Source organism: Cherax quadricarinatus, chromosome 4 (assembly GCF_038502225.1).
Source record: "Cherax quadricarinatus isolate ZL_2023a chromosome 4, ASM3850222v1, whole genome shotgun sequence".
NCBI lineage: Eukaryota > Metazoa > Arthropoda > Malacostraca > Decapoda > Parastacidae > Cherax > Cherax quadricarinatus.
Genome location: NC_091295.1, coordinates 1,206,478 through 1,220,250, shown reverse-complemented (window position 1 = coordinate 1,220,250; position 13,773 = coordinate 1,206,478). Strand labels below are relative to the sequence as shown.

At 39.7% G+C, this 13,773-nt stretch overlaps 1 protein-coding gene across 2 annotated transcripts in view; it reads left to right on the top strand.

Annotated features, from left to right (window-relative positions):
* The window catches only part of LOC128684239 (zinc finger protein 391), a 66,428-nt gene extending 53,220 nt beyond the window's left edge, over window positions 1-13,208 (top strand). For both annotated transcript variants that reach the window (XM_053770413.2, XM_070093945.1), the window contains exon 3: window positions 12,051-13,208. In XM_053770413.2, the coding sequence (XP_053626388.1) occupies window positions 12,051-13,021 (971 nt within the window). In that variant the 3' untranslated portion in view covers window positions 13,022-13,208. The remainder of the gene's footprint in view (window positions 1-12,050) is intronic.
* The last annotated feature ends 565 nt before the right edge of the window (window positions 13,209-13,773 follow it).

The window sequence follows — 13,773 nt, the reverse complement described above, 5'->3', positions numbered from 1 at the left end:
ATATAGTGTTGGAGTGGTTGGTACTTTTGTTTAATAAATGTATGAAAGAGGGGAAGGTACCTAGGGATTGGCGGAGAGCATGTATAGTCCCTTTATATAAAGGGAAAGGGGACAAAAGAGATTGTAAAAATTGTAGATGAATAAGTTTATTGAGTATACCAGGAAAAGTGTATGGTAGGGTTATAATTGAAAGAATTAGAGGTAAGACAGAATGTAGGATTGCGGATGAGCAAGAAGGTTTCAGAGTGGGTAGGGGATGTGTAGATCAAGTGTTTACATTGAAGCATATATGTGAACAGTATTTAGATAAAGGTAGGGAAGTTTTTATTGCATTTATGGATTTAGAAAAGGCATATGATAGAGTGGATAGGGGAGCAATGTGGCAGATGTTGCAAGTATATGGAATAGGTGGTAAGTTACTAAATGCTGTAAAGAGTTTTTATGAGGATAGTGAGGCTCAGGTTAGGGTGTGTAGAAGAGAGGGAGACTACTTCCCGGTAAAAGTAGGTCTTAGACAGGGATGTGTAAAGTCACCATAGTTATTTATTTTTTTTTTTTTATTATCACACTGGCCGATTCCCACCAAGGCAGGGTGGCCCGAAAAAGAAAAACTTTCACCATCATTCACTCCATCACTGTCTTGCCAGAAGGGTGCTTTACACTACAGTTTTTAAACTGCAACATTAACACCCCTCCTTAATATATTTATAGATGGGGTTGTAAAAGAAGTAAATGCTAGGGTGTTCGGGAGAGGGGTGGGATTAAATTATGGGGAATCAGATTCAAAATGGGAATTAACACAGTTACTTTTTGCTGATGATACTGTGCTTATGGGAGATTCTAAAGAAAAATTGCAAAGGTTAGTGGATGAGTTTGGGAATGTGTGTAAAGGTAGAAAGTTGAAAGTGAACATAGAAAAGAGTAAGGTGATGAGGGTATCAAATGATTTAGATAAAGAAAAATTGGATATCAAATTGGGGAGGAGGAGTATGGAAGAAGTAAATGTTTTCAGATACTTGGGAGTTGACGTGTCGGCGGATGGATTTATGAAGGATGAGGTTAATCATAGAATTGATGAGGGAAAAAAGGTGAGTGGTGCATTGAGGTATATGTGGAGTCAAAAAACGTTATCTATGGAGGCAAAGAAGGGAATGTATGAAAGTATAGTAGTACCAACACTCTTATATGGGTGTGAAGCTTGGGTGGTAAATGCAGCAGTGAGGAGACAGTTGGAGGCAGTGGAGATGTCCTGTCTAAGGGCAATGTGTGGTGTAAATATTATGCAGAAAATTCGGAGTGTGGAAATTAGGAAAAGGTGTGGAGTTAATAAAAGTATTAGTCAGAGGGCAAAAGAGGGGTTGTTGAGGTGGTTTGGTCATTTAGAGAGAATGGATCAAAGTAGAATGACATGGAAAGCATATAAATCTATAGGGGAAGGAAGGCGAGGTAGGGGTCGTCCTCGAAAGGGTTGGAGAGAGGGGGTAAAGGAGGTTTTGTGGGCAAGGGGCTTGGACTTCCAGCAAGCGTGCGTGAGCGTGTTAGATAAGAGTGAATGGAGACGAATGGTACTTGGGACCTGATGATCTGTTGAAGTGTGAGCAGGGTAATATTTAGTGAAGGGATTCAGGGAAACTGGTTATTTTCATATAGTCGGACTTGAGTTCTGGAAATGGGAAGTACAGTACAATGCCTGCACTTTAAAGGAGGGGTTTGGGATATTGGCAGTTTGGAGGGATATGTTGTGTATCTTTATACGTATATGCTTCTAAACTGTTGTATTCTGAGCACCTCTGCAAAAACAGTGATTATGTGTGAGTGTGGTGAAAGTGTTGAATGATGATGAAAGCATTTTGTTTTTGGGGAGTTTCTTTCTTTTTTGGGTCACCCTGCCTCGGTGGGAGATGGCCAACTTGTTGAAAAAAAAAAAAAAAATGTTAGTAAATACCACTGCCTCACCCACTGCCTCTATCACTGCCTCTACCACTGCCTCAACCACTCCAGTCACACTCGATCTACAAGCATCAAATACAATGAATTATTGTGAAATGTTTGGAAGAGCACGGAGACATACTCACTCCAGCATAAACAAAGCCACTTTGACGCTGCGTCAACCACTTCCTCCACCACTGCTTCAACCCTCGTATTTTTGTACAATTTCCTTCTTCAATTCTATCGTATTTATTATTATTATTATTATTATTATTATTATATTAATATTATTATTATTATATTAATATTATTATTATTATTATTAGCAGTAGCAGAAATGTTTGATTCTTTGCTGTGTTCAAGAGTAAACACATGATGTCACCTTCCAATACCTATCCGAATAGCCATTCCAATATGCAGTCATAAATGGGTTGACATTATTTATACGTACTGTAGTTTAATAGCAAATAATGAACAAACAAAACACTCACCACACAGTGGTGGAAGGGCTGGCTGCCAGTTGTGGGGGGTCGGAGGGAGGGTAGGGACTTGCAGTGGTGGAGGCAGTGGTATTTAATAACATACATGTTGTTTAGGCATAACGTATGTATTTAGTACAATTCACGACGTTTTCCTGTATTTTATGATTATTCATGGTTCAACAAGTTAAGGAAGCATTATTGTATTATATTTCCCTACAATATATTGGGGCACCAAACATTCACGGTTTTTCAACATTCGCGAGGCTCTTGATCCCCTAACCCTCGTGAATGTTGAGGGAGACCTGTATTTGGGCAGTTAGGACGAATGTGGCCTGATTTATTACAGTGGTAGCATACTACCTCTTTCTTGACCTTAGTTTCTTGCTGACTTTGTGGCTGGCGCCACTCTGGGTACTGATATCGTGGCTTACCCAGTTGACCATGAGTTGAGTGACGTGGCTCACCAGGTTGACCATGAGTTTAGTGATGTAGCTTACCAGATGACTTAGTTGGCTGACGTCGTCATTCTCCTTCATCCTGGCACTTCATCCTCGAATCAGGAGTTCTTCTTGGACGATCGCTGCTCATGCCAGGCTGTTGATAAAAGAGATGGGACTGGTCGGGCAAGGAGCGGTTGGTTTCAAAAGTATCAGCGATTAAAAACTATGAAAAAAGCTAGAGAAACGAAGAAGGCAGCAGCATTGAGGGAGGCAGCTGGCTGCCACCGCCACCACTCTGACTGCTGCCACCACCGCCACTGTGGCTGCCACCACCACCACCACTGTGGATCCTGCCACCACCACCACTGTGGATGCCGCCACCACCACCACTGTGGATGCCGCCACCACCACCACCATGGATGCTGCCACCACCACCACTGTGGATGCCGCCACCACCACCACCACTGTGGATGCTGCCACCACCACCACTGTGGATGCTGCCACCACCACCACCACTGTGGATGCCACCACCACCACCACTGAGGCCACAGTGATCACGTTTTCACCTATATGTACATCTGTCTTGACCACACCTGTGGTTACATATGTGACAACTTCACCACTAATCATACATAAACACAAGCTAGACGTGGGGTTATGGACTGGGAAGATACTAGAGTGGGAGAGTAAACGGCAGATGCTTTCTGCCGCTGCTGGTGTCGCCATCACTTGCCATATTATGGCCTATTTTATTCATTCTAGAGTGTATATCATGTTTCTATGTTATTAATATTGTTTATTATGTCATATTAGATGAATTGTGATAGATAACTAAGCTGTAGAGTTGATATTAGCATTATTTTGTCATGCCTCTTGAGAGGCTGGAATGGATTAATTGCATTTCAACTAATTTAAATGAGGAAAATTGACTCAGCATACGAACAACTCAGGATACGAACAAGGTCTCGGAACGGCTTAAATTCGTAAGCCGAGGTTCCACTGTAATCCGTTTCAGACACCCAGAAATATCAACAAAATTTTTTTTTTTTACCTTAAAGATAGTTACATACACAAAAGAATGAACATTACACATGACACTTACCTTTATTGAAGGCTGTTGTTGTTGGAAGGAAGACAGGGAGGAGGGGAGAGGAAAGACAGGTTATTGTTTAGAAGGTGAATCCCCCTCCATAAAGACTCTAGGTACCAAGTCCTTATCTGGGGTCACTTCCTTCCTTTGTTTTTTACTGTCACTAGGATCAGCTTGAGAGTCACTGGACCCCTGTCGCACAAAATATCTGTCCAGATAGGTCTGTTTCTGGTATCTCTTTAAGATTTGCTTAAAATGGGACATGGCATTGTCATTGTAAAAGCCACCAGCACAGATTGCAACAGCTTTCTCAGGGTGATGTTCCTCCACAAATGAATGCACTTTAGTCCACATTGCACAAATCTCCTTAATCTTTGAAGAAGGCATCTTCTTCCATCTCTCTTCCTCCTCCTCTGAAGCAATTTCTTCAGCTGTGGTCTGTTGCTGTTGCAGTTGAAGCTCTTGCAGCTCATCAATGGTTAGTTCTTCATTGTGGTCCTCCACCAACTCTTCCACATCCTGGCCACTCACATCCAACCCCATGGAATTTCCCAATGCCACAATTGATTACACAACAGGTGTAGGGTCAAAGGGTCAGCCTCAAACCCTTCAAAACTCTTCTTTTGGACACCATCTTGACACAATTTTCTCCAAGCAGAGTTCTCGTTCTGGAAGTCGCTCCCTGCCAAGCCTTATCTATGAGGCCTATGCAGTGGAAGATGTTGAAATGATTCTTCCAGAACTCGCTTAGGGTCAATTCAGAGTCCAAGGTTATGTCAAAGCACCTTCGAAACATTGCTTTGGTGTACAGTTTTTTGAAGTTTGTAATAATCTGCTGGTCCATTGGCTGGAAAAGAGGAGTGGTGTTAGGAGGCAAAAACTTCACTGTTACAAAACTGAATTCCTTAGACAATTGGTCTTCCAAGTCTGGAGGATGATCAGGGGCATTGTCCATTAATAGGAGGCACTGGAGTGGCAATTTATTATCCGGGAGGTATTTCTTCACACTCAGGCCAAACACCTCGTTGAACCATTCACCCCTTTCGCAACATCAGCTTCCATGATTTCATTTCTCTTTGCCACAATGGAGCTGATTGTTGATGGTGACTTTCCCGTACATCCTGCTGAGTTCAGCAATGAGTATGCCATTATCATATTTTCTTAGAATTTCTTTTTTCAATTCTACGGTGTTCTTCACTTTCTTTACCAAAGCAGTAACACTACGAGCTTTCTTTGGGGCCATGGTCACTTATTTAGCAGTCACATACAATAAACAAGTGACAAAGACAATGGATTATTACGAAATGTTTTGTATGACCTGACAGGATATGTTTACTCACCGAGAAACAACGCTACACTGGCTGAGAATGGTATGGGAGGCGGCTTTGCACGCTCGGTACTGGACAGCTTCTGTACGAATAACGAAAACTGAGGTAATTGACGAAAACGGAGCCAAAAAATTGACGAAAAAGTTGGCCAAAACCGAAATTGACAATAACGGAGATCATTGAAAATGGAGGGTCCACTGTACTAGTTTGTGGATTAGCAGATGTTTTAATAGACTAGAGGTCATATAATATTTGGGGGAGTTGCTTCATACTGATTAGAAGTTGTGGTGTTTAATTTTGAGAGATGAAATGATTTTTAAGCGTAACCCTAAACTTGTATGCAGTTGGGGGATCGTTTACCTGTGCAGGAAGTGAATTCCAGATCTTCAGGCCCTTTATGTGCATTGCATTTTTGCATAGTGTGAGACTGACACGAGGGATATGAAAGTGTGCTTTGTGTCTTGTATTATGACTGCATTCTGTTGTAGCTATCAAGGAGAAGTTTAAGTGCAGGGTTTATATTGAAGTTTAATGTTCTGTACATATATAGGCACAATAATATGAGTGTATGTCTCGTATATTTAGTAGGTTCAGAGTTTCGAAAATTGGTGGGGTGTGTTGTCTGGCACAGGAGTTGGTGATCATCTGTACAGCAGCTTTTTGTTGGGTTTAAGGTGGTTGGCTGTGGTCGATTGACCATGTCACAAATACTATAGGTGAGGTAGGGATATATTAGAGAGTGGTATAGGGTAAGGAGTGTTGTTTGCAGTACAATTGCTGTATTTTGTAAAGGATGTCTACTGATTTGGAAATTATCTTGGATATATGCTGGATGTGGGAATGAAATTTAAGATTACAGTCAAGGCAAAGATCTAGAAATTTCCCCTCAGTGTGTCTTGTAATGGGAGAACTATTTATTAATATGTTAAGTTGCATATTTAAGGCTCTGTTTCCAAACAGCATGAAGTAGGTTTTGTCTATATAGAGAGTGAGTTTGTTGGTCATCATCTAAGTAGAATTTTTTGGCAGCTCGTTGTTGACAGTGTCTCTAAGTATAGCCAGGTTTGAGTGGGAGAAGACATAAGTAGTGTCATCTGCAAATAGAACTGGTTTAAGGAGTTGAGATGCATTGGGGAGATCATTGATGTAGATGAGAAAGAGGAGTGAGCTAAGGACACTACCCTGGGATCACTCCAACAGCTACAGGTTGGGTAGTGATGTTAACTCCATTTGCATATACATACTGGTGTCTGTTGCTAAGATAAGATTGTTGGTAATTGAGAGAATGTGTTCTGATGCTGTAATAGTCTAGTTTTTGGTGCAAGAGATTGTGGTTCACTGTATCAAATGCTTTCCATAGATCTGTGAAGAGCCATAGTGGATATTCATTTTTATTGAGGGCTGTATACAGTAGTTCAAGCATTTGTATGACAGCATCATTCGTACTTTTTTTGGCCTAAACCAAAACTGGCAAGGGTTAAGTATGTTTCTGGATATAAGGTAGGAGTAAAGCCATTTGTGTATTATTTTCTTGAAGATTTTAGAAAGTAAGGGCAAGTTTGTTATAGGTCTATAGTTGTTCAGATCAGTTGGATCACCCCCTTTGAGGATTGGGGTGACCCTTGCTGTCTTGAGTATGGATGGGAAGGTTAAAGACTCGACAGATTTGTTAAATAGTGTTGTAATAATGGGTGGCAGCACATGAGCTGCTTTTTATGCATGAATGGTGGCAAGTTATTTAGATCTCCTGCTTGTTTTTAAATGATTTAATGATGAGTGAGATTTCACTAGAATTTGTTGGTGCTAGGTATTGAGTATTTGAGTAGTTACCAGTAAGTTAGTCTTTTAGCTGAGTATTTGAGCTTGGGATTTTGGTGGCTAGCTTTGATTCTACAGTAGACAAGAAGACTAAGTTTGTAGATGAATGGTTCAGAGAACCGACATGTTGATAAATTAGACACATGTGCAACTCTTGGGTATCTTTATTGAGGAAACGTTTCACCACACAGTGGCTTCATCAGTCCATACAAAGGAGAATCTTGAGGAACAGGAGGAGAATGAGGTAATCCTGCCAACGGTTTATAAGCTCCTTCTCAGCACGTATGCCGTATTCTATTCAAGATTGATGGACTGACCACATCGACTCAAGGTTGAGGGACTGATTACCTCATTCTACTCCTGTTCTTCAAGATTCTCCTTTGTATGGACTGATGAAGCCACTGTGTGGCGAAACGTTTCCTCAATAAAGATACCGAAGAGTTGTACATGTGTCTAATTTATCAAGACTAAGTTTGTTGGCCATGTTTATAGGCTGTATGTGAGGTCCATCTGGTTTAATCAAGTTTGTCTCTTTGTTTGTAGACAGTTTTCCAGAGCCTGGAATTGAAGAGAAGGTTTTCCAGGTCCTTTTCATATTGCTTTTTTTTTTTTTTTTCAATAAATGCATTTTCATAATACATTTGCTTTGATTTCCATATTAGTTTTGTGAGTATTGACGTGTATCATTTAGTCAGTTCTTTAGTAATTAGGCCTAATCTGAGCAGCTTTTCATATTGGTGCTTTGTATCAATGGATTTGAGGGTACTATTAGTTAGCCATGGGCTGATTAGTCTCTCTGCTGTGATCTGCTTCGTTTTGATTGGACAATGCATGTTGTAGAGGTTTTGGATTTTATGTAAAAAAAATTTTTGACACCTTTGTCAATATAATGGCTGTCTGCTAGCTCTCTCTGCCAGTCAGTGTCACCTATTGCTAATATTTAATTATTTACTGATGACTCGTCACATATGTGAAAAGAGATCTTACTCGAGTCTTGAGGCAGTTTACATAAGTTGGTTATGAGAAAGGCAGGGTAGTGGTCTGTAGTGTTGTCTGTGATTATACCAGCTGTAGTGGAGATATAGTGTTGGTCCAGATATGATCAAGTAAGGCACTTGTCTCGGTGATTCTTGTTGGCTTAGCTATAGAAGGTAGTAGCAAGCAGTTCATAGTGTTTGTGAAATCAGTTACTGGAGGGTCTGCTGCTTGGATAAGGTTTAAGTTGAGGTCTCTTGTAAGTATCAGGTGGTGTTTATTCATCTCTGAATCAGTTATCATGTTTCTTACGTTATCACTAAAGTCTAAGTATTTGTGTGTGGTAATCTGTAGACTGCTCCAACTGTTATAGTTTTTTCTTTTAGGGCTTTTGATGCAAATTTAGCTATTATATATTTACCATTATCGTCCCTGGTACAAGTAAATTTCATGCATTCCAGTTCATCAGATTAGTAGATGGCAGTGTCTCCTCCTAGTTGGTCAGTCCTGAAGTTATGCATTGCTGTGTAACTAGGTATGGTAAATATGTCTGTCAAGTCTTGTTTGTCATCACCTTTACTCACATCTGAGCCCTGACCATGGGAAAATATAAGCTTATACTTACAGCAAGGTACAAATGAATGTCACCCAAATGGACCAGCCCCAGAGATGGATGGTTAAGGATTGTCAAGGTTTTTGGCCACTAATTGTAAGTTGCTTTTGACCACTAATTGTTCAGAACCATAGAATTCATCTTCACTTCCACTTCCATCCATGTTAGAACTGTCACTTTGGAAAAAAAGATTCCCAATTCAGTGGGGAGTGAGGTTTTTGCTACCGCAAGGCATAGTGAACAAAGCGTACCGAGATGGGGTTCCCACAATGCAGTGCAGCGCCCTGATTTTTTGTTTACAGCGCACACTGACCATGCAGACCAATTCTACTAGATGTAGGCATACCAGCCTTCTCACACTAAATTTGAAGCCGCTAGAATTTTGGCGCACCACAGCACGGATGCTGACTTCAAAGCTGTAGAAATATGACACAGATGGTGAAGTGGTTAATGTAGCTACAAACAAGGGTCTTGACCTCTGCTTGCAAACTTGTATTCAGGGCTGAAGAATTGTCAAGAAGAAAAAAAATCTTATGAAATTATAGAGAATATTTTTCTGAAGGTAATGAAACCAAAAGCACAAAATTTCATGGAAAACTTACTGAATTACACTCTTGCAAAGTTAGTGGGCCAATTTCACTGTTCCGGTTGACCAAACTCGTAGCTATTTTGCTAAAACTTCTTTCATTATATCGATTGAGTATAAGAAACGCCCATTTACCTATTTCAACTACCCAATAAAGTGATCAGAAATTACTCATTTGGCCAGTTTCACAACAAATTCAAGAAAGGCCGATTTCAGAGTAGGGTCCAGAATAAATAATGTAGACATTCTTGGCACTAAAATAACATTTTCTCTGTTCATTAGTCATGTCTCCAGGCCTCTCTTATATTACGCTTGCTTTTCATTTTGAACTTTTATTCACACAAAAGATAAAAGATTTACTGTTATTCAGACTACTGCATAATGGTAATGATTGTATAAATAATGTCAGTGCATTCGTGAGTGCATATTAGACCATCCAGTTGACATGTATTGGATGTGTGACGTGACTCATTTACTCTTGAACATTGGCAAAAATCGAACATTTTCACTAATATGAGCACAATTTCAAGCTAATTTCAGTTTGTAAACCATTCAAAATTGTCTCTATTTCTGTTATATATCTTCCATTCTATCAGTGAGATAAAGAAACTGAGACTACAACCATAAAAACCATACGAAAATACACTGCAAAGTTGCTCATTTAAACCAAAAACATGGTCGCGGGTTTTTTTTCTCATGCACTGCGTGCTGCAGGATTTTTTTTGATACTGTGCACACTGACTATGCAGACCCATTCTCTTATATATAGGATTACCAGCTTTATCCCAAAAGACTGGAAACTGCTAAAATTTTGGCATAGCATTACGGGACAGACACTGGCTTCAAAACGGTAATATTACGGGACTGACCCCAAAAGGGTTAATGTAGCTACTAGTGGATCTAAGTTCATGGTCTCCTATGGTCCCTTAATGTAGCTCCCAGTGGATCTTAGTTCATGGTCAGTCCCATAAAATTACGGCTTTGAAGCCAGTGTCGTTCCCGTAATACTACAAAATTCTAGCGGCTTCAGATCTTGTGGGAGAAAGCTGGTAAGCCTACATGTGAGAGAATGAGTCTGCATGGTCAGTGTGCACAGTATAAAAAAAAATTCTACAGCAAGCAGAACATAATGATAAAAAGCTGCGACCACTTTTGGTTTAAAACATTGACTTTGCGGTGTATTTTCGTCTTGTATTTATGATTGTATTCTCGATCTGTTCAAATCAAATCATATCAAATCAAAGTTTATTCTCTATAAGGATTACAATGCGGGGTTTACAGATTTTGGTTATTGTGTGGTTTTCATGTAATAAAATATGTACTAATTACAGAGGGGGCCACTAGAACACCTAGCAAGGCTAGGCATTTCAGGCAAACTTAGATTAATTCTTAACCCTAAATTATTACAAATTGTGGAGTAAGTTGACTAAATACTAAGTGACTAAATACTAGTTTGTGAGTTTAGCAATGTGAATACTTTTGTTTTGGCACAATACATAGTTTCTATATTGGAGTATCACAGGCAAAATTGTGGCTAGTTAGGAATCATTATTTTAAGATTAAGATACGTGTTTCTGTGCTTATAGTCAAATGGGTGAGTGAGTGAGTGAGTGTAAGTGTGAACCACCAGGTGGTTTTTATGTAGTTAGTTGACGGGGTGTATCAGGGAGATAAGATGTTTTCTAACGGTAGTTTTGAAGGTGATGAATGTGTCTGCAGTTCTAGAGTTTTCAGGTAGGGTGTTCCAGATTTTAGGGCCTTTGACATACATTGAATTTTTGTAAAGGTTTAGTCGGACACGGGGAATGTCGTAGAGATGTTTGTGTCAGGTGTTATGCTTGTGGGTCCTGTCACAACTATCAAAAAAGCATTTTAGGTCAAGGTTAATATTGGAATTTAAGGTCCTGTATATGTAGATTGCACAGTAGTAAGTATGGATGTTGGTCTCATTTGATAGAATGGAAGATATATTACAGAAAAAGAGGTGATTTTGAATGGTTTACTGGCTAAAAGTAGCTTTAAATTGAGCTGAAATTAGCAGAAATGTTAAATTTTTAACAATTTTCAAGAGTAAACAAATCACGTCATGCGTCCAATACATGTCACTGGTGGGTCTAATATGCAGTCACAAATGCACTGGTATTATTTTTACAATTATTACAATTATGCAGTAGTCTGAATGACAGTAAATCATCTAATTTTTGTGTGAATACAAATTTAAAATGAAAAGCAAGCATAATATTAGAGGGGCCTGGAGACGTGATTAATAAACAGAGAAAATGTTATTTTAGTGCCAGGAATGTCTACATTGTTTATTCTGGCCTCTGTTTTAAAATTGACCTTGAATTTTGTGTGAAATTGGCCAAATTAGTGATTTCTGATCACTTTTTATGTAGTTGAAATAGGTAAATGGGCAGTTCCATGTGCTCAGTCAATAAAATAAAAGAAGTTCTAGCGATACAGCTATGAGCTTGGTCGAGTGGAACAAAGGAATTGGCCCAAAATAGGGCTCAAAGTGGGCAAAATCGCCTATGTGTAAATATCACAGAGGCCGCTAACTTCGTGAGAGCGTAATTCTGTAAGTTTTCCATCAAATTTTGAACTTTTGGTTTCATTACCTTTGGAAAAAGATTCTCTGCCATTTCATATAATTTTTTTTTTAAATTCTTCGACACTTTGAGCAAGTTTGTGAACAGTGGTCTCAACACTCAAAGGGTTAATGTAGCTACTAAGGGATCTGAGTTTATGGTGTCCTGTTTTGATTACTAAAGCATATCATTATTTTTCAGCCGGTGAGCCGCAGGTGTTCAGGGCATATCCAATGGCTGCTCCCCTTGCTACGGTGCAAGTGCCACCACCACCGCCACCACGTACACCAGTGGTACCAAAAGTTGAGATCGCTGTTAAAGAAACAGCAGATGTGAAGCCTCCTGTGGTGACCCAGGAACAAGGAAAACGTCATGTGTGTGAGATTTGTACAAAATCCTTTTCACGCTCTGACAAACTTACTCTCCACCGGCGCACTCACACGGGGGAAAAACCATATGTGTGTTTTTGTGGAAAAAGATTTGCTAGAAGTGATCACTTGAAAATTCATTCTCTCAAGCACAAGATTAATCCAGAAGTTCGTCGTGCAATGTTGCTGGAAGCCAAAAATAATAATCAGATGGGAACCTCGATAGTAAAAAGCGAAGACACTAACATTTTAGGAAAGCAGTGTGTTGACACTGCAGTTCAGGTGAAGATGGAAGAGATTATTCAAGTAAAGGACGAACCCTTGGAAATTACCGATCAGCTTAATGCTCAAGGCTTTGAGGATCCCAACAAGCAGGAGTGCAACATATGCCAGAAAGTATTTGGCTCTATCTACAAGCTCTCCCGGCACTTGCGTACTCACACGGGAGAGAAGCCATACGTGTGCTTCTGTGGAGACCGTTTTAGTCGCTCTGATGTTCTCCGCATTCACCAAAAGTCCAAACACATACCTTATTGTACGGAGGTTTATCAGCACCCTGCTGGAGAATCTGTTCAGCAGGAAGCGCCGGCCACGACAAAACCCAAGGTTAAGAAGCCCAAACTGATGAAATCGGATGGCATTTACACATGCGAGTATTGTGCCAAGGAGTTCAAGGCCGGCTACAAGCTCACTGTCCACTTGAGATACCACACAGGGGAGAAGCCTTATGTTTGTGACTTTTGTGGTAAAGCGTTCGCTAGGAGAGACCATATGAAAAAACACCGCAAGATCCACACTAAATGAGTTGTGCTGAGCTACTTCAGTATTGAAGAGTCAACTTTGTGATTACTCTGAGCACAAACTCTTGCATTAAATTGTAATAGAACTAATTTGTTGCAATTGCCATGGAGGGGGGCGGTCCAGATTAGAATAATCAGAAATATTTTTATAATTTCATATTTAACATAGGCAAATGAAGCATACAAAAGCCTGGCTTTGTTGAGTGCTGCGGAGTGAAAATAAGTTGAACTAGAGTGTAGTGTATGCGACTGTTAGCTTTCAATATATATACCTGAGTGTCATAATTTATATGCATGCCTATTTATAAACCTTTCTTAATCTGCTGTTGCATTTTGTAAGTAATATTGTTAAACTAAAAGTTAATATTTTGATACTGTGAAAGTGTGGGCATGTCAGTCCACTCTGAAGCTTCTTGCTGATCCATTATCCACACTAAGAGATGTGAACTGTTTTCTAATCAGATAAACTTGGTCTCTGTGTGTGCATATGTGAATATAAATATAAAAGAAAAAAGGTTTTGCGTGATAGTGTTTAAGATTGTGTTGTATACCATGAAACACCAAACCCATGTGGGTTATTGAGTGCAAGGAGTGATGGAGGCTCCATCCTCTTTCTGCTAATCATGGCCTCATCGCTGACTAGTCAGACTGTTGGTGATAGCCAGTGATAGTGTAGAAGAAGAATCACTCTTCACTGTGTGACATTTTAAGTATTTTAACCACTTCAACTTTCTCTTTTATTAAGTAAATATTATG